General features: G+C 50.2%; 1 protein-coding gene across 1 annotated transcript; it reads right to left on the bottom strand.

The window, feature by feature from the left end:
• Positions 1–279: 279 nt before the first annotated feature.
• dhx15 (DEAH (Asp-Glu-Ala-His) box helicase 15) lies at positions 280–19,211 on the bottom strand. Its single transcript, XM_062449271.1, has 14 exons — positions 18,984–19,211; positions 17,455–17,779; positions 17,139–17,332; positions 16,733–16,892; positions 15,377–15,595; positions 12,392–12,559; positions 7,779–7,865; positions 7,188–7,337; positions 6,582–6,690; positions 4,050–4,241; positions 2,601–2,723; positions 2,177–2,367; positions 1,154–1,323; positions 280–966 (listed from the first exon to the last, which is right to left on the bottom strand). Exons 1-14 carry the CDS (start codon positions 18,989–18,991, stop codon positions 849–851), a joined length of 2,214 nt encoding a protein of 737 aa, XP_062305255.1. The 5' UTR covers positions 18,992–19,211; the 3' UTR covers positions 280–848.
• Between the last annotated feature and the right edge of the window lie 1,663 nt (positions 19,212–20,874).

Genomic DNA, 20,874 nt, shown 5'->3' with positions numbered 1-20,874 from the left:
CTTCGGGTCACATGGCCCAAAGGTTCATAACGAACCATCGTTGTGTTTACCCAATTTTACCCAATACAAAAACAAATACAAATAATTTTCTTTTAACCATTCCAATGTGGGGGGTCTGACACAGCCCGACAGTTAAAAGAAAATGCTTCACTTTGTTTTTGTATGAGGTAAATTTGTCGCAATACGACGGTGGGTCACAATGACTGATGGGTCAGAATGACCCGAAGATAACACAAGGGTTAAGCATGGATCCATGTAGTGAACATGAACAAGTTCTTTATATGAAAGTCAGACTTTATTCAGGTAATTCCACTGTGCCTCCAGGAAACTGAACCAGGACACTGTTACAATGCTTTTCCCTACAGTTGGATCCTTGATAAACCAACCTCTCTCTCCAAGTACCATAAACACAAAAAATAATATTTAACATCCAGGACACACACCCTCAGAAGCTGGACGAGACCATCAAGACTGGCATAACCCGTCCTTCACTCCACAAGTCCTTTTCCTGGTTTACTAAATCTACACAGGCTGTGTCCATCTACAGTAAGTTCATCTGAAATAATTCACAAGTCATGAGAGTAATGCTGACATTCAGATGTATGGTCATGCTTTACATGGTCAATGGACTAGGCGATCATTTTTCCCCTCCTTCCAACTTGTTAAGCATTAGACGCAACTATTTGTTTAAAAAATGACAGGTGATTCAAAACATGAATACAAAACAAACTAAAGTATGATATAATATGGACAATGAAACAAAATACACATTTCAAACGATTGTTGAAAAGAGGTCCAATCCACTTTGTATAAATAATAAGGATGACATTGTTCCAACGAGTGTCCGCTCAGTACTGAGAGTGTTCCTTGCTTGAGAGTTTAGCCGCGATGCGCTCCAGCTGCCTTCTGGATTCACACTGAGGGAAGTTCCCCAGGTTGTAGTACTGGGGGGCGATCTTCAACAGCCTGCCACCACACAACACACCGGGTTAGTTAACGCTGTGACAATTTGTCAGTGTGTGCATGTTCGTTCAGAAAATGATTTCTTTTTCACATTCACCGATGTTTGGAACCGACACTGATCAGATGCCATAGAACCCCCCCCCCCCCCCACCCCACAGGAACCGGACGGCAGATGATGGGGACAGCTTACCACTCCGGGTTGATGCTGGTGCAGGTGCGGGTGTAGTTCTTGGTGGTGAGCACAAACTCGTTGTAGAGCACCCACTCAGGCTTGTGGTCCAGCACGGTGGAGGGATGCAGCTGAACCACCTGGTTGTCCTTCACAGTCAGGTAGTGTCCGGTACGCTCCAGATGGGCCACCTGCTCCACACACACATACACACACACAGAAAGCTGACAGAGCTACACCTGCGATTCATCTAGCTTCACAAAACACCTCCCACATAACCTAACCCTCGCCCCGACAACACGGTGCACAGTAGATGATAAGAAAATGTCATTTATAATTCAAATGTATGGGAATAAACCCCAAGACAAGAAAGACCCATCTGATCAGATGTAGCCTGCAAAAGACAGAAGGCCTTGGATGACATAACAATGGGTCTTCAGAGCAAGGACTGCTGGCCTGGCCCTAATGAGTTGGAAACTGCTAGAAACATTAAGTTGAGAGGAAGGTACGGCTTCTTCACTTGTGTTCCTATTTAGATATGCGTGTCACGGCTGTGGTGATTAACCAGGGCAATCAGTCTCAATAAAGGCTTAGCCAAATAAAGACATAAGCTTAAACCGCCACAGAAGTGGAACATGAGACCCACATTATTTCTCTGTGAAAAAGGTTAATGTTGACAAATATTTACATATTAATGCCCTAATTCAGCTTGTCAGGTTGCTTGTTTCAGGTAACCCCCCTCGGAAATGGACTCGCGCAAAATGCCATTTATTTTCCCCCGAGCGGGCAAAAGAAAGAAATAAATATATTGACTTGATTGCTTGTTGTGTGTTTTACGAGATTGTGACTTTAAAATGAGGCTATCCATTACGTAGATATTCTAACATTGATGTGTGTGTTTTGTTCATTTTGTACGTGACGGTGTGCATTTTTTTTAAGAGAACCTCTAAACGAACAAGAATTGAAACTCACTGAGTGAATAAAAATAATGACCAGTTACTTAGTATCAGTTTGGGGAGTGGGGGCTAGGGGGGGGGTGCTAACCTGCATGAAGAACCCTGTGGTGAGAGCCCGGCGGATGTTGACGTAGTAGTCTCTGCTGGTGAAGTCGGTGCTGCGGCGAGGCAGGTCGAAGCGCTCCATGATGCGGGACAGCTGCTGGCGCACGTTGTCGGCCGACATCAGAGAGCGGTAGTTGACAAAGTTGTCGAAGCACCACTGAGTGGACTCTTGGTCTGGGGGGGGGGGGGGGGGGGTGCGGGGAAGATGGAGGTTAGGGGGTTCTGGCATCAACGTCACCCAGAAAGAAAAATAAAGGCTAAAGACACGGTACACGATGAAGAAACATGACAGAATGGCGTTGATTTGGGGGACCTATGGAAGCTGGTCTGTAACATGCATCACAAGGCCACCTGGGGACTGCTGTCTGGAGATGAAGCAGCGAGGGACGGCGGGAGGGGGTGCTTACTCTGTTTGAAGGCGTGGTAGACGTTGAGGAGGGTCAGGTGGTCCCCGTCGACGTGGGCGAACTTCATCTTGGACTCGTCGGCCGCCTTCCTAGCCTCCGTGGGGCGGACGAAGCACTGTGGGACTAAACAGGGTTGGTGTGGGCCCCAACGCAGCCACCCACAGGGATGAGTCAAGCTGTACCACACAGAGCTACAAGGCCCCCCAGGTCAGAGAGGCCTGAACACAGAGGGGGCGAGGAGGAGAGACAGGTGGCTTTCTCCAGCCTTGGGTCTGGCAGCTTTTCTGGGGGAGTAAGCTATAGTCAACTCACTTGAGCCGGTATGACCAGATTGCTGCTAGGAAGTTAGACCGGAGGACAGAAGGAAGCGGGGAGCTTTGAGACCATTCAGACAAAACACGGTCTCTGTGCAGCAAATACGGGTGGCAATTAGGCTATCCTGTGTCTCGCTGAAAAGCTTTTTAACAGGCGGCAAAGAGAGAGACCAAAAGAACGAGTGTCTAAGCCTGTCGATAGGCACCCGAGTGCAATCCGGCATCTGTGTGGAAAGCACTTTCATCAAAAGACTTCCATCAAACATTTCCCCCGCCCGCCCGCACCTCGCTCCCAGCCGCCCAGCGTCAAAACACGCTCGATTGTGGGCTTAACGGACAAGGGTTGAGTGTTTATCGAGCCCCACGCTTGGTTGCTTAAGACGCCGTGCATTTTTCTTTTTTGTGTTGCTGACTCTGTAATGAACTCAGCAGAAAGTGTATTCCCTAACACACTTGTTATTAATGCACACCGTGTCCCACCAGCTAGTTACATTCAACCCCCCCCCCCATCCCAAACCGACCCCCCACCCCCCTCCCCTACTGAGGCATCGGATTCATCTCAATGAGCAGCATTCTGCTTTGGCAAGCCTAAAGTGCAATTACTGCGGCAGCACATTGGGGCTGCTCACAATATCAACCGATTCATTTAGTGGAGACACACTTTTTCCACTGCCTGACAAATATCAACCGACAGCACCAGTTCCTCCCTCCCCATCTCTCTCTCTCTCTCTCCCTCCCCCTCTACGTCACCATGGGCAAGGCCCCGCCTGACTAACCGTCAAACACGAGATCAAATGTTACTGGGCATCCATTATGATTGTGTGCTACATCATCGAGATGTTTGTTGAGGTAACTGCTGGATGTCAGTTCTATCCCAACCTGACTGTCACGGTTGTCCAACGCAAAGGTTTCATCCACCAACACCATTAGAGATGAACACCGTCTGTTAATCGACAGAGCTCGAGTACTCCACTGTCTTTTTTATAATAATGCTAAAACATTTGAATAAATGAGTAATGTTGGATTATTTAGCAAGGCATCTATAAACTATGTTGTTTTGTTTCTGAGACCTGGAGCTGAGTGCTAATGACATGAGGGAGAGGTGTGAGGCCCTGTCTCCAGGTCTGGGTGTTACCTGACAGCATGGCGGTGATGGACAGGATCTCGTTGGAGCAGTTGAACTCGCAGCTGGCGATCACCATCTTGGCCAGCTGGGGGTCCAGGGGGAACTCGGCCATCATGGAGCCCAGCTCGGTCAGGTCGCCATCGTCGTTCAGAGCCGCCAGGTAGTTGAGCAGCTCCAGCGCTCGCATCAGGGTCTCTGGGGCTGGAAGGGGGGGGGGGGGGGGGGGGAGACAGGGGGGGGGTTAGTGGTTGATGACCAGTTACCCCGGACAGAACTTAGTCACACTGATGTGGGTGGGGGGCTCATTTTTCATTCTCCGCTCTAGCGATTCAAAACAACTCTAATGCAATTACAGGGGAACCCTTCACTTAATGCATCAACACGGGGCTTTAGCCGTGGTAAAAAAAGAAATTCTCCTCTAGATGCAATTATTGACCTTTGGCTCAGGCGAACTGAAGCCTGATGACTAGTTGCATGTTAACTGAAAATTAGCTCCCTCTTCAGCTCAGGATCGCGTTCGCTTTCATTTCTCCAAAAGAGTTTAAGTGAAAAATCCCATTTCAAAATGCAGGGAGGTACTTTCTTCTGATGAACAAATATTGATTTGGGCCATCAAACTACTTTTACATCAAGTGAGAGCTAACTGCATTGCTTACAGTGGCAATGGACGCGTTGAAAATACGATTTTATGTTCTCCTACCATGATGAACCAGTGTTGGGAAAATGCAATCTATACACAACACACCTCATCAAAACAGAACCACAGAGCGCCTCCGCATGAGAAGCCGATATATTAACAAAGGGCCAAATCAATGGGACTAAAGGCTAAAGGTAAATAAACGCCGATTGGCTTTGAAATGTACGACTCTGCAAATGTCACCAGGCAAATGAATCCCTCCTCGCCTGCTCTCAGCTGTAAATGGCTACTGACTGTCTAGGGGGTTCTTGTTGTGTTTTGATGGAAGAGCGGTTCACAACACCACTTCTGCTCTTACTGAGCAGAGAGGAAAACGCGTAGAGGAAAATGGACCAGCAGTTACGATGGGCAAAACTATAATACATTAGGATTCTGAACGTCGATCTTTCTACACCTTAGAAAAAGCAAACATTGAAATGACCTTTTTCGTCACGTACAAAGTGGGCATCCACCAGCTCCACAACAACCCAGATATGAGGGTGACCCAGGCTGAAAGCTTTAGCGAACATGACCCGCTCCAGTCAGGAGTCCAGCAGAACCTGAACACACACACATGGTTTGACATCCACCTACAGAGAAGGAACAGAGAAGTTGGCGTGGGCCCCAGTCCCAGCTCTACCTGTGCTACAGGGGCTTGTTACTGGGCCAGTAAGGAGCTAGAACATGGTTCTGGTTCAGGTCCACTTTCACCTGTTCCAGAAGGATGTTTCAGAACAGATGAATTGTGTCATCATTTTCGTTCCCCATTCCCAGCTGGACTAAATAAAATGGGGCTTGAGTGGTCAACCAGGGGCGAGTAGGGGGCTCCACCGGTGCGTCCAAGAGACATACAGCAGCGGGAGAGAACCGGCAAGGTCTTGAGGAATAAGGGCACGTTTAACTGACAGAATATAAAGAGAAGGCGATAGCCGAGGTGATACCGGGGCTATTGATGTAACCAATTTCACTCACAAAATGGCGTTTGCCATGGCGGATGGGGAGAGATGGGTTTAATCTTGGAGGTGAGATGAAAACTGTATTACAGTGAGAGGAGGAGGGTGTGTGGAGGGGGGGGGGGTTAAGAGAGAGGAGGAAGAGAATGTGTGTGGGGTTAAGAGGAAGGATTGTGTGTGTGTGTGTGTGTGTGTGGGGGGGGGGTGGTAGGGCTATGAAGCAATAGAGAGAAGGAGAGGGAAGGTGTGGGTTAGGGCTATGAAGCAAGAGAGGAGGGGGAGGGTGTGTATGGAGGAGAGGGTAAGAGAGAGTAGTGTGCGTGTGTGTGGGGTTGGGGCTATGAATGGAGATGAGGGTGTCTTTAGGAGGAAAGCAGGAACAAATGCAGAACTGGCCAGGAACGCTGGGAAGTGCAACGGTCCGGTGTCTCTTGAGCGTGACATTGGTATGAGACAAGGCGCTAGTGTTTTTGGCTGTGGTCCAGGCCAGTGCGCATCGACAGGGAATAGGGAGTGCTTGCTTGTGAAACTGCAGCCCAAATACCCATCGACTGACCGACCGCAATCTACTCCCCATGACTTGGAACACCACAGTATATCCTCCCACAGAGGATAGACACAAACTGGTCCCAACAAGTAGCGGTTACACAAAAAGTCGAAACAGGAGTCACACGATACAAAGTGTGTTTTTCTCACTAGCGTTTTTGTAGTTGAAGATACCACCTGATTTTTCCTTAAACTTTAAACTGTGGGAGAGAAAAATTAAGACTTCACAACTGGTTTTCAGGACAATCTAAGAACTAATACAGTAACACACAATATGTAATCAGGACTTAATTGTGCATAATAATCAAGCCTCAGTCGTGCCTCGCCACGGGAAAGGCCTTTGTCACGACAAGAAAGTGTGCTCACCAGGTGGGTCCATGAAGTCAAAATGCACCAGGTCATCGATGCCCAGCTTCTTCAGCTGCAGGACGACCGAGCCCAGGTTGGACCTCAGGATCTCAGGGTACGTGTTGTCCTGTCCCACACAGGAGGCAGGGGGAAACCAGGAAAAGCAATCACAATGAATTAGTCAGGGTGCCGATTATTACTCCCAACGTGCGCTTGTATGACGAAGGGAACGAAAAAGCTGGGAGGCCGCCGTTTGAAGGACTATTAACTTCCCCTTTCCACGATGGCGTGACATGGAAGAAGGGCTCTGTTAAAGTGGAGGACTCGGCCCCCTCGCGTTAATTCGTCACAGGGTGTTGTTGCTGGCGCATTTTATAAAAAGAAAAGAAGCTTGCTTTCAGAGAGGACGGCAGACCAAGGACTGAGAGATTTCTAAGAGGAAAACTACCCAACCAGAGATGACTACCTTGGGGGAGCTGTCCTGATTCAACTATGTATGAGGTAACATACTGTCGGAGATCCCTGACACACAGTACATAGACTGAATGTAGCCAGCGATGATCGAATCAGGCGTTCTGAGGACGAGTCTTGCGACAACAAAAAAAAAGGCTGTGTGTCACCAACCTGCATCTCTGTCTTGTAGGCCTTTTCTGTGTAGAGGCGGAAGCACTTCCCTGGCCGTGTCCTGCCGGCCCGCCCTGCCCTCTGCTGGGCGGAGGCCTTACTGACGGCCGTCACCAGGAGGGACTCCACTCGGATACGTGGGTTGTACACCTGGGCGGTGGGGGAGGGGAGGCGGAGGAAAGGTTTGACACGCAGGAGGGGATGGAGACAACTCCGACGTATATCCTATTAAAATTGTTTTCTGCCCCCATATCCGCAAAAAATATACAATCCAACATTGACACGTGTACACAAAAATATACAATTCAACGTTGACACGTGTACACACAGGGGCAGGAGAGCGAACGAGCGCGCACACACACACACACTAGGCACATACATCATCTTAGATAGAGCCACATGTATGACTTGGCCCGGGGCTGGAGAAATGTCAGAGGAATAAATAACGGGCTTCTCCATCTCTGCTGCTGTCAGGTGCACGGGCCTCTATTTATCAGGGGATTTTCAGGCTACAGAAGCAGATGATCAGGGCAGATTAGGCTGGGGGGAAGCTGGGGGGAGGCTGGGGGAGGTCGGGGGGAGGCAACTAACCTTTTGCTTGGCAAATCCAGGATCAATTACAAACACCACGCCATCGATGGTCAGGGACGTCTCAGCGATGTTTGTCGACACCACAACCTGAGGAAATGAGAACAGCTGGTTTCAGATGCTGCCTCGATGGGGAGGAAGGGCTGGACGGCGCTTAATTCCTTGAACTCGATTCTGGAATTCACAACCAGCACGTATCGGGTCCACGGACGGGTCGGTGATTCCATAATTCAAACATGCAGGCTAATTATTAAAAAAGGCTGGTCAAGCTATGTGATAATCATTGCAACAATGGCAGCCGTGGGGTCAATGTCATCTTAAGAAGAGAGGGCTAGAAGGGAAAAGCGCAGGGGGGGAGAGAGAGAGCCAAGTGTGAAAGCCCTTCTCCCCGGACGCTGCAGGGTCTGAGGCGAAGCGGCGAGCTCTCCCGCGGCACGTTGCGGACGCTCCACTAATGCCACCCAACAGGGGAGCGCCGCGACAGTCGCAGCAATCAGGTCCAATGTGGCGCCGGCGAGACGCCTTGGCGCTGAGTGTCAGTGTCTTCCCAACGCATTACCGCCTCGCTCTTCAGAGAGGGGTTCCTCTGACTGCTCGCAGCGGGGCTTCCTGTCTCGGAGACGTCACACGCTCTCTGCACAAAGGCTTTCTCACCGCTCTTCAAAGAGCCAACACCTAATTGATGTATTAGTTGGTTTTCCGCGGGTGGGCCGCATTTGAAATACAGGGTCGTCCTCCCGAGTCTGTGTCTCCGTCGCCAGATGATAGCTTGACAAAGACTGGAGCTGTTGGCTTTAGATAAGGGAAAGTTAGGAGGGCGGGAGGGAAGGGAAAGAAAACGGGGGGGGGGGAAGAGTCTGTCGCATTCGACAAACAAAGCCAAACATGGCGGATGATTCACACGCCCCGAGGTGCAGGCGTCATGTGGCAGCGCGAGCGAGCGCCCACCAAATTAAAATCACTCACACTGACAATCAGGGGGGTGCTTGAAAACCCACCTCAAAATAAGAGCTAAGTTGCATTGAAATTAATAAGCTCAGTGGATAGCTGCAATTATGTTAAGAGAAAGAAAAAAAAAACGCCTATCAGCAAGCGGAGCTCTGAAACTCGATCTGGAGCACTGGGGGTTTGTTTTCATCTGCTTCAAATGAAAAGAGGAGGTTTGGAACATCATTTTCTATGATTCCCCTTTATTTCAAAGTATAATTTTTGGAAACATTATTCTGTGGGAAGGGGGTGATGTTTTTTTTCCTCCTCCAAAAAATGAGACCAAGGAAGCCCATAGTAATACAGAGCTGACTAAAGCTAAGAGTGGAAGCTCCTCAGCTGTCAGGGGGGTTCGCTGGCTGATCAAAGCAACAGAACCAGCTGCAATATTTCTCTCTCAAATGTATTATGGCACAGACAAAAACTCTGAAGAGAGGTTGGAGTTGGGGGGGGGGCGGTGAAAATAAGACTTTTGAGCGTTGGTAGAGATGCCGTGCAGAGAGGCGCTGGAGTTGTGCGTCTCTCAGTTCCAGATCCTTTTCTATTACATTTACATTTAGTCATTTAGCAGACGCTCTTATCCAGAGCGACTTACAGTAAGTACAGGGACATTCCCCCGAGGCAAGTAGGGTGAAGTGCCTTGCCCAAGGACACAACGTCAGTTGGCATGACCGGGAATCGAACTGGCAACCTTCGGATTACTAGCCCGATTCCCTCACCGCTCAGCCACCTGACTCCCATTTACCCTATTACAATTATCCCCTGTAGCAAGTCTGTCTATGAGAAATGACAGCTGAATTGGAGCGCCAAAATCAAATGAGTCATGTCAACCCTTTGGGTCGGTCTCTTGTCAGCATTTACTCAAGCCCGGGGTGAGGGGAGGGGGGGGGGGAGCAGATCAGAGGCCGTCTCACGCGAGCCTCAATGTCTGCTGGAGGCTGTTGTGTAACGGTGCGACCCCTTTGGCCGGAGAAACTGTCCAGACTCTGTTGCGAGTCCTGGTACTTGAGACGGAGTGAAACAGGTCTTGACCCAACGCACTGGGAACCGCCACTACAACGTCATAGCTCACGTGTAACAGAGGCCTCGCATTTAAAAGGAGTGGAAAAGGTCACCACTGAAATCTCTGCTTACAATAAACAAACCATTTGTTTGATTCGAGCAGCACAAGGCAGATCAGCCTGCATCTGTGATAGTTAGCAGTATGTGAGCCATTGCGGAAAAAAGATCATCGTGTCATAAATATTTCGTTTTGAGAATGATTAATCCCCAGACATTTATTGTCCGCTAGCAGTAAACAACCAATAAACCATTCCTTTCGTTCTCCTGATCAACCGTTTTAAATATCAAACATCTGAATAAGAATACTTCAGTGAGTCTTTCCAGATATACGTCCACAGCCAACTGTACACACTTGCCTTCCATCTAGCGTAGCTCTGCTTCTTAATCTATCTGAAGCTGGAGGCTCGGAGGCCTCCAAATCCCACCTTTAAAGCGAGGATTTCTCTCCCAAGAGAGAACGGCAGACTGTTCAGTTATTAATGCCAGAGTTTTCTTCTCCTTTCAGCCCTTGACCCTTTCTGTAATGTAGCCGTCAGAAGGAGCGACCATCTTGTTCTGTATTCATGCTGGGGGGGTGGGGGGGGGAGATGGGCAACAAAAGGAGGGGCCGAAATAAGGCTAATTCCAAACCCTTCAAAAAGCAACCGACCGTCTCTACAGAGCCTGCATGCCTCAAAGTGTGTGCACTTGGCGCGCGTGTGTGTGTGTGTGGATACAAATCACAGGGTGGAAAAACAGCATTCGGTGCAGGACACACTGCTGGGAGAGGTTCAGAGTCGCTCCTCCCCACATGGCAGGGGTCAGCCCGTGTCAAGGTAGCCTTATTGCTTCCCACAATCATACGGGAGGACCTCATCGACGGCATTGATTCCGAATGCATATGGACGCCGGGGCTATCACAAGAGTGCAGGCTGGCTCCGTCCTGTCTGATGCACTATTGAGCAATCCCGACTTTTTCATCAGTAATATCATTAGGGCATCATCTCCCGGCGTTATTTCTGGGTTATTAAGCAGCAGGAGGGCAGACAGTGAGGCTGACACGGGCCATCTCTCACTCACCCCGCTGTGGAGCGCTCCTCTCTGACGAACACGCTCCCTCCTCCAGCCTGGCGGAGAGGGAGTGCTCCTCGTGGACACGGCACGTCCCGCCGACACGGGAGCGCGTGAGCATGATGGAAAGCTAACCTGGTGCTAAAACACGGGCCGTTTGTCAAAAGACCCCCGACAATGGTGGTATTGAAACAGGGGGATTAAAGTCTTTGTTGGTAATTACAGTGAATTGACGCGTCGCCTCTGAATCATTAAACTGTTCAAAAATGGGAGATCAGTAGCTTTCATAGAGAACTGGAGATGACTGGGAAGCGTGTAGCGTTGATTGAGAGTGGTTTAATGCGGTCATTAGTGTGCTCGGCGGCAGATGTGGGGGAGCCTTCGTTTCCCTCGCCACTTCTCCGCGGACTCGACCCGACATCTGGCCACGCCCCCGTCGAACGTCCGCCGCCAACGTCACGGTGGGGGGGGGTGCTTTTGGGGGGGGGGGGGGGGGGGTGCTTTTGACTATCCTTATCTGGATAGTCAAAAGCATCAACACTGCGTCACCCCGCCCATGGCTGTCTATCCCGGCCGGGTGTGGAACTCCAACGGAATCATCAACGGAATCCAAATTATACATTCCCAGACATCACTGTTCCTAATAAGTCATCAATAACCTCTCACAGCTCCACTGACAGCCAAATCAGCCCAGAGTGGGGAGTCTGCTGTGGTGATGAGTCATTCATCAACCACCTGTCAGATGTTGGGCCACATGTTTGCAGATGTAACCGGCAAACATGGGCTCTGATTCCCCCCCACCCCCCCCCCCCCCCCCCCCTCGTCAGATCTCTGGCCGGCTCAGCTGTCGCTCGACCACGTGGCCTTTGTCGGAGCAAGCGGAGCAAAGTAAAAGCCGTGTTCTGGAAAGTATTCCTCGACGGTGAGGAAAAAGGGCAGTTGGGGGGTCTCCCGCCGTGTACCGTGGGAGAAACGCAGGAGGTAGGCGAGCGCGGGGGATGCATGCCGTCTCTCTCTGGGCTTCCACCAGGCAGGAGACGAGAGGCCACTGCTCTGGGAGAGAGAGTGTGTGTGTGTGTGTGTGTGTGTGTGTGTGTGTGTGTGTGAATCCCGTGGAGGAGCGGAGAGATGAAATAGACTGCAGCTTCGGTGTCTTCTCAAGGCTTGGAGGGTGTGAGTAATACCCCAGTTATAATTTAGAGCAGGGAATCGCATGCTGACAAAAGCAGCATATGTTGTGAGTCAGTTCTGCACCAAAGCTGAGAGCGAGGAGAGAGGAGAAAAAAAAACAAAAAACAACTTGATTCTACCCATCCCTCTCGGCTCCATCCTTATCCTCCCACCACCTACGTTCAAGTGTTTTTGCATCTCAGCCTCCCCGTTCTCCACTTCTTCCATCCCTCCGTTTCAAACTCTTCAAACTCCCCTCAACTCCCCCCGCCCGCCCTCTTTGAATAAGAGTTGCAGAGGCACCCCTTGCCTTCAAGGAGCCAGCCAATCACAGGTCGCAGTCTCACCTTCCTCCCGATGGCGCCGCCGGGCTTCCTGGGCGGGGCGGACTCGAAGATCCTCTGCTGCTGCTGGGGGGGCAGCGTGGAGTACAGGGGGATGATCTTGATGTCGCCCGCGTCCGAGCCCAGCTCCTCCACCTCCCTCTTGATCCTCTTGCAGGCCTCGTCGATTTCCTAGGAAAAAATGAGGTAGCACTGGTCAGAACAGAGCAGCAATAAGTTCGAGCTGGGCGAAGGGCGATGTGATGTCACAGGGACGACGGGACCGGGTTTGGGAGACGGGGGGGACCGCTGGTAACGGGGACCGTGGAAATAGTGTCCTCCCTTCTACAGTACACTTGTTCTAGCCATTGCTGTATCTGATGGAGGAAATGAAACCTGGAACGCCGTGCGCTCAGGCCAGCTCCCTGTGGCTCTGTTGTCAAACGCGGTGGTCACAAAAAACACGGACACACACGCACACAGTTCATTATTCCATAGTGCAGTATTGTGGGGGAATGATGAGAATGGCAATACCACGCTGGTGCATAACCAGCGGTTGTTGTGGCAGATCAGTTTAGTGAAGCTGAACATTCCGGAGCCATTGGGCTGGCAGGCCCGGCTATAAGAGCAGCCGACAGCAGACACAGGGATCCCAGTCAAGCAGCTCAACCTTGACATGAGACAACATGCCACAGTGCCATAACACTGCTCCTAAGAAGCCACACACACACACACACACACACACACACACACACACACACACACACACACACACACACACACACACACACACACACACACACACACACACACACACACACACACACACACACACACACACACACACACACACACACACACACACACACACACACACACACACACACACACACACACACACACACACACACACACACACACACCTGCAGGGAGAGTTGCTGTAGCCATACATCCTAACTCAATGATTTCCAACACCCAAGACGTTTAAAAATATAAATAACAAATAATAAGGCAGTTCAACACTCAGCCTTATTACTATGCTGTCAATGCTGAACCACAGGCCCTAACCGCCATCATCACATTCTCTTCCTCATCTATGGTCCATGTTTCACCAGCTCCAACATGGAGGCCTCACAGCTTATGCAGTTGCACCACCCTCAGGCGGAAGAGAGTATTGCACCTGATGTTTGGTTGGAAAGGCACACGATGGACCGATACCAACACAATAATACTTTGGTGTACAGGTTAGTTAGTACTATTGGATGAAAGGATCTCGAATTAAAAAAACGTTCTCCTTGTTTTGTTGCCATGTCATCCTAGTTTTCACATTTGTTTCGTGATTTTGTGAGGACAAGCCGCTTGCCAGAAAGGAGTCAAACAGCCACTAGCTGGAAAACAGGCTGCTTTCTAGACACAATTTTTTATTAGTTACCCTAAACCACAGCAAATACTGTCTATATCTGTCATATTGATCCCCAAGTCAGTCTGTGGTTCACCGGAGCATGTCCCCTTCTCAAAGTCAAACCCCACGGATGGCAACGAGCCTTGTAATCAACACGTTGACAAGTTTGAATGGAACTGAGTAAATATGAATAGATTGATCAAATTAGCCTGTGTATTAATACCCCCATCAACTCTCTGGAGTCAGCAGCTGTCCTGAAAAAAAAACGGACCCGGTTGCCAAGGCAGCTCGGGAGCGAGCTGGGCGCCCGTGCCTGAGGAGAACGGGAGCGCGTGCACAGCAGGGCAGCCGGCCAGCGTGGGCACCTGTCCACCAGCGCTCGCTACAACCCCAGGAGCAAGGGGCGCACGCCAGGCACCTCCACGATGCCACCGAGCGCTGGCCTGGGTCTGCGTGGAGCACGCGCCCCGACCAACCCCTCACGACTGCTGCTAACCGCTGACGGGGGAGCTTAACTGGTCGGACTTATCAGGGAAAGCCAGCTGTCATTAAGTTCTGCTTTTCTCTACTGTGGTAGTTTGGTTTGCGCTTCGTTTATTCACTTATTTTATTGTATTTAGTCAATCGAATTTTTTTTCTCTAAGTAAGAACAGCCCCACCCTTTCAGGATGCAGTGCGTCCCACGCCTGAACGATCCTACAGCTGACCAAAAAAAACTCAACAACCGACCTCACGGCTTCCCCTTGGATCTGCATGCCGGTCATTAGTCAACATCAAAGTTTAGGGGGAGACCAGATAGGTTAAGAAGCGCCCGAGGGCGCGCAGCGGCAAAGCTTTGAACACTCATCTCACCCCAGACCCAACTCCCATTAACTACTTTAACCCAATTAGGAGGGTGTTAATGAATTCGCCAAGGGAGAGCTCTCTGCTCTACGACGCCCTGAGCGGCTCGACGCACAGAGCGTTCAGCATCATCAAGCAGAGATAGTGTGGTGGAGAGGCATCTACTGCCAAACAGTGTCAACCGCATTACGCTCCAATCTAACAGTCCCCCCCCCACCCCCCCCCCCCCGAACGCGCGTTCGAAAGGGGAAGGCCGTGCGAAGCCCCGGCGACGAGCCGGCGAATCTAAAAAATCAATGACTGGTTGTGGAAGCAGACCACTTCAAACACAGCAGCCTTCCGTGGCGTCGCTCCTCCGCTAACGAGGCAGCCATTGATCTAACGTGTGCTAATGAAAAGAGATGGCAGGGCAGACTGAGGAAGCACCGATTCAGGAACAGGGCTGCAACATTCTCCGATAGGGTGATTGTGTTTTTTTTTTGTTTTTTTTGTTTTTTCAACATGGCGGATGTCAGGGACTCAAAAAGAGGGTAGGCGCTCGTTAATTTCAGAGATACGCGAGGAGAACACCATTTGGGTCAGCTCCTCTCGTTTACACGTATTGTGTCCCATCCAAACGGGCCAGATAAGAGCCGTCGAAAACCACCGACGGCCAGAGCGAGTGCGTTGGAGGGCGGTGTCAGCGACGGCCTACGGGGAAGGTGTGCTCGTGCGTGCGCAGCGTGCGCCGCGTGCGGGGCGTGCGCCCAGCCCGTGTGGCTAACCTCTTGTCCGGTGAGGAAGAGCAGCATGTCTCCCTCCTCCTCCTCACACATGTGGATCTGGATGACGGTGCGGATGGCGGCCTCCAGGTAGTCCCTCTCTGGCTCCGGGGTGTAGAAGATCTCCACAGGGTGCGTGCGCCCCGGGATGGTCAGCAGGGGGCAGCTGTCGAAGTACACCTGGAACTTTCCGGCGTCCAGGGTGGCGCTCATCACGATGACCTGGACAGAGGGAAGATGAGGTAAGAGGGGGAGATGAGAAAGATGAAAAGAGGAAAGGAAGGAGCAGGGGATTGTCAGGCGAGATAGTGGATAAGAAAACAGGCCATGAAGGGAAGAGGAAAGTCTGGTCGTTTGAGAGGGGAAGGTAGAAAAGTCTAATGTTCCACCCTTCACACTTGGGAGTTAAGTGCACATTGAAATAGCTGTCTATGGCCAAGTCTGGTTCGAAATATCACTGGTGCCTCACAGGACAGAATGTTCCGGGGGGGGAACGCGGCTCAAAAAAGAGCTGAGTTGCTCACAGAGAGAGGACCCAAGATGGTAGCTATATCGCAAGACATTAAAATCAAAGTCCCTGACCCAAGCAGGTTGTAACGCTCATCACTACTGAAGTTAGGCACACAATGTCCTCCTCCCCTCGACCTAGAAGCCATTACATCAAGCACATTAGGGATTCTGATGGGGAGGCGCCTTTCATCTCCAATCTCAAATATTTTAGAGCCTCGCATCTCGGCATTTCGCTTTACGCACCATGACACAATATAATTGCTCTTAATCAAGGCAAATTAAACTTCGTATTTGAAAAGGGGACGCGAGTGAGACTCAGATGGGGAGGGGGGGGGGGGGATCGTTCCCGGTAACCTAGACCTCATTTAACAGTCCCTGAACACGTGTATAACCTTTCTGACAACAACTAGTCATTACCCATCTGCTTTATGAGGCTCACTCAGATAATGAGAGCGTCCAAGCGTCCGCGCTCCTCCACGCAACCCCCCCCCCCCCCTCCTCACACACACACACACATCCCTGGCAGACTGTCTGAGGCCTGGCCTGACCCAGGGAGCCAGCTCTGCTCCTGCTGCAGAGAGGGCTGGCCGTGTCTGAGCCAAGAGTGGCGCCGCATGCCTCGCCCTCAGCGGACGCACAGCTGCTGGTGGCCGTGGACGGACTGTCAAGGAGAGGGCGGAGGAAAGGTGGGTGACACAAACACTGTCGCTGAGGGGGGAGTAATCGCCGCGGCGGAGTGCGAGCTTGTGTGCGTTTGTGCGTGTCTGTGTGTGTGTAGGCCCAGTCAAGCAGCCAGGGAGAGACCTGAGGTACCACGGTAGCCTGGAGAAGGGAGGGGGGGGGGGTTACCTTGAGGTCAGGCCTCTGTCGCGCCACCTCCTTGAGGACGCCCATGAGGATGTCGGTGGCCAGCGTGCGCTCGTGAGCCTCGTCCAGGATGATGACGCCGTAGCGCTCCAGCAGGGGGTCGTTCATGGCCTCCCGGAGAAGCATGCCGTCGGTCATGTACCTGGGCGGGGCGGAGGAAACACAGCCATGCAGCGCTTCAGCGGTTAAGCACTGTTCTTTTATGGGGATGATGAGCTGCGTCACTGATCACAGAAGGTAAGGACAGGACGTGGCGGAGGGGCAGGATGGGTACAGGAAGTGGGGTGGAGGAGGGGTGGAACTGGGTAGAGAGATGGAGGGATGGATAGGGGGTTGGTAGAGGGATGGAGGGTGGGTGGGTACTTGGTGAGAAGAGTCTGGGCCTTACTTCAGCATAGTCTTGGCTGAGCTGCAGTCTTCAAAGCGGATGGAGTAGCCCACCTCCTGGCCCAGCATGACGTCCATCTCGTCTGCAACCCTCTGGGCCACGCTCATGGCCGCCACCCTCCTGGGCTGGGTGCAGGCCACAGCCCTCTTGGGCCCTGTGGTGGAGCGTACCATGTCCACACACCACTGGGGGATCTGAAGGAGAAACACACACAGTAGTCAAGGCATACCATGCCTAGAAACCTCTGAGGTCCTTCAAATGACTCCGCTTGGCCGACGTTGTTCTGGAAAGGTCGTCGACTCTCTTCCTTCCTCACCTGGGTGGTCTTCCCGGAACCCGTCTCTCCCACGAGGACGAAGCTCTGGTTGTGGGCCAGGATGTGGTTGAAGCGCTCCTTGTACTCCCACACGGGCAGCTGCAGGCGCTTGCTGAGGATGTCGTAGTAGCGGGGCGTGTGGGGCAGGTTGGTGAAGGGGTTGGTCTGCTGCTGCATGGCGGTCTGCTTCGGCGGGACACTCCCCACTGGGGTGAGGGGCACCCCTGCGTGGGGGACCCCAGCGTGGGGCCTGGGGTTCCTGTCGCGATCCCTGTCCCTGTCCCTGTCCCTGCGCCAGTCGTCTCGGTCTCTGTCCCTGTCACGCCTGTGATGGAGACATGTATCGTACACTGTGAGAACAACTTTCATCTGGTAGACTGCAGGAACAGTGGTGCTGTTTTAAAGCCCAAAGCCCATTTAAAAGGACAAGCATCTAGCCCCAATGGCAGCTTTTGCCTACGCGTTTCATCTTGAAGACCAGAATTAAGAGATTTCTTAAAAAGAAAGGTAGTTTCTGTTCTTGTGTACAGTACATATTTTGTACCCAAATTGGAAGTTATAAAAAAAAAAAATCCAGATGACTCCACATTGCCTAATATAGAGAACAGTAGTAGTTTCATTGTTAGTTTTTTTTATTGAACATTTAGTCTTTGCAGTTGTTTCAAAAATGTAATATAAAATGTTGATCGCAAAGCCACGGTATATTTTCCAGGCCAATAACTTCATAGCCGACTTTACAGGCAAACTTGGAAATTGCACCACAGTGAGTTGGTGACTGTCCAATAACATGAAAAGGTTACTGCACATCCTCTTTCACGCTGCAGAAAAACCCCGTAATGGAGTGTTGCATTACGCAAAGGTCACATTGCTGTAGGAACGTAAAGCAGTTGCTTAAAATCATGAGTAACAAAAAAAGCTTTAAACTGCCAACGATGTTAAACTGCATCCTTTCTGTCATATTACAATGACCTCATGATCATGGGGATGCAGTATGTAGTCAGTCAGAGACACTAAAAAGCTAGTAGGGGGCCAAGCGTGAAAACCCTAGCTCTAGCTAGCCTAGTTTGGCTAACATAATTGATTTAGATGGCTAAACACCGTTAGCCATGTGTGTTGAGTCCTGGGCTAATCCGCGAACATTGTTGCTATCTAACTGGCAATTATATGCTGCAGCCACTATGACCAGCTTGTATACTCTGATATGGCTGAGTGTTTCTGCATAAGCAACAACCAATTCATTAAAAGACATTGAGCTACAGCAGCTAGCCAGCCAGTTACTGTACTACTACACACTTGCATAGCAAGGCTGCAAGCTAGGCTAACCATCTCTGGCTAGCTGTAGTCAGGCATTGCAGCCCGCTACATACTTTTTATTCGAAGAGTAATCATCACTTATATCCAACCAATGCAGTTTAGAAATAATTTACAGAAAAAATGAATCTCAAATGCAAAGTAAAGGTATTATTATGTCAATACAGTCCTTGCTTTGCCTATATCCCTGCTCAGTAATGGTGACCGGAAGCTCTTACCTCATCATTGTTATCCTTGGGCTATTGTGTACAGTCGTGTATATAACAGAGGCTGCAATTTAGTTTTGACTAGAGTTCGTCGAGCCTTGACTATAAACTAAATGACAAGCACACGTGTTTTAGCGCAGGAATGCTGCACTACAACCCCTACGAGCTATGCAATGGGCTAGTTCGCGGACTTGCTATGTTGATGCGCCATCAGAGTGATCAGACGCAGGAGAACTAATTCTCTACTGCCGGGGCTTCACAGGCAGTCCTCCGAAAGTGGTCTAAATTGGAATAACATATAGTGTGCGACACAAAGTTAGAAGACAAAATATTTGGGATATTAGAAGAGATGAAACTAATTTGGTTATAATATATGGTCCATGAGAAGATTTTAAAGATTTTTGAACATTTTTATAGACGCATTGTCATAATATCATATGAATGTCAAGAGAGCTGACTTTTCTTGTCCAGGTATAACATCAAATGAATGGCCAGTGTCCAAAATATTGTAAAATTGACATATTAGAGGGTTACACTTAACTGCCAACAAAGGAACCGTAACATCTCTGCATGCATCAGAATTTGATCAACTAGCCCCTGGATTAGAGATGCTACATTCTAGCCAACTGAGCCACATGCACCTTCATGTTTTGAAAGTGTGTTTGCCTTAGTGCACTGAGTGACTAATGTGAATGTTAATACACTGTCCAATGCAGTCTTACATTATGGATCAAAACACAACCTTTACACACATGATGTAAGTAATCCAATATGCTGGCTTTATAGCATTATCTTATCTGTGTACCTGACTTGCTTTGTAGTGGCTTACACAGACTTGCTAAACAGAAGATCGGAGTGTCGTGACAGGCTCAAATAAACACTACAGCTAAATCATTGCTATGTTTGACAACTGGGGTATTGACCAGAAGACCAGAAACTACAGTATTTCTTAAAAGATCCTAAAAATGGATTTGAACTGATTCTCCCTCCTTCTGGAATGGATGGAGGGAAGCGTGAAGAATTTGGGTTGAGGAACCACGCTGTGTCAGTAGAATGAGCCATTCCACGATGTGTGAGCCCAGACTGGGCGGTACAGCTGGAAGGAGCACCCCTGCAGAGTGGGCTCCTATTTATTTCTTCTTTTGAGATGACACAAATGATGAGGTGAATGATGTTGATGATGAATCACTAATGACAGAATAGAACAGTAGAAATGGACAAAGTGAATAGTTTGTGTGAAAGAAATCCTATACCTAAGTGGAAAACTGGATTGACAAACCTACTCAAAGCTCAATGCTACCCAAAAAAATAATCCAAAATGGAAACCTAAAGATATCAAAATCAGTGAGACGAGTTGCATGCCTATAGAGTGGCACTCTTCCTCATCCATAGTCACCCCAGACATTAAGGAAAAGCGTTCGAGGCTCTTTTGGCAACTTCCACGTCTCTAATCTGCCGCTATCACGTACAAACCAGAAGGACTGAGAACGACCTCATTACCATCCAGGACAAGTCCACTCAACCGTAGCTCCCCTGCTGGTCAAGCACGTGGCATTAGTTCTTGCTACCCACTGCAGATATCAACAGGTCCTGTCTGCCTGCTCTTATCGCCTCTGCCCACCATCTCTTATCTTAATAGAGATCTGACTGTACACCTGCTGTGCGCTGACCTCCGGTGCGGAGGTCCCCTTCTCCTTATCGGCCGCCCACCACCCCCTGCTTCCTCTTCCTCCGTCAGATCGAGCCCGGCTCCTGAGGGGGGCTTGGGAGCCATGTTGGAGAGGCTGGTAAAGTTTATGCTAATGTAACGGGTGTGAATCCGTGAAACTCACTCCTCAAGTATACAACAGGCCACCCGCGTCAACGAAGAGCTAGCTTTTCGTTGGCGTAGCTGGTAGTGGTC

Source organism: Osmerus eperlanus, chromosome 23 (genome assembly GCF_963692335.1).
Source record: "Osmerus eperlanus chromosome 23, fOsmEpe2.1, whole genome shotgun sequence".
NCBI lineage: Eukaryota > Metazoa > Chordata > Actinopteri > Osmeriformes > Osmeridae > Osmerus > Osmerus eperlanus.
The sequence above is the reverse complement of the archived record's forward strand: the minus strand, read 5'-3'. Positions and strand labels throughout refer to the sequence as shown.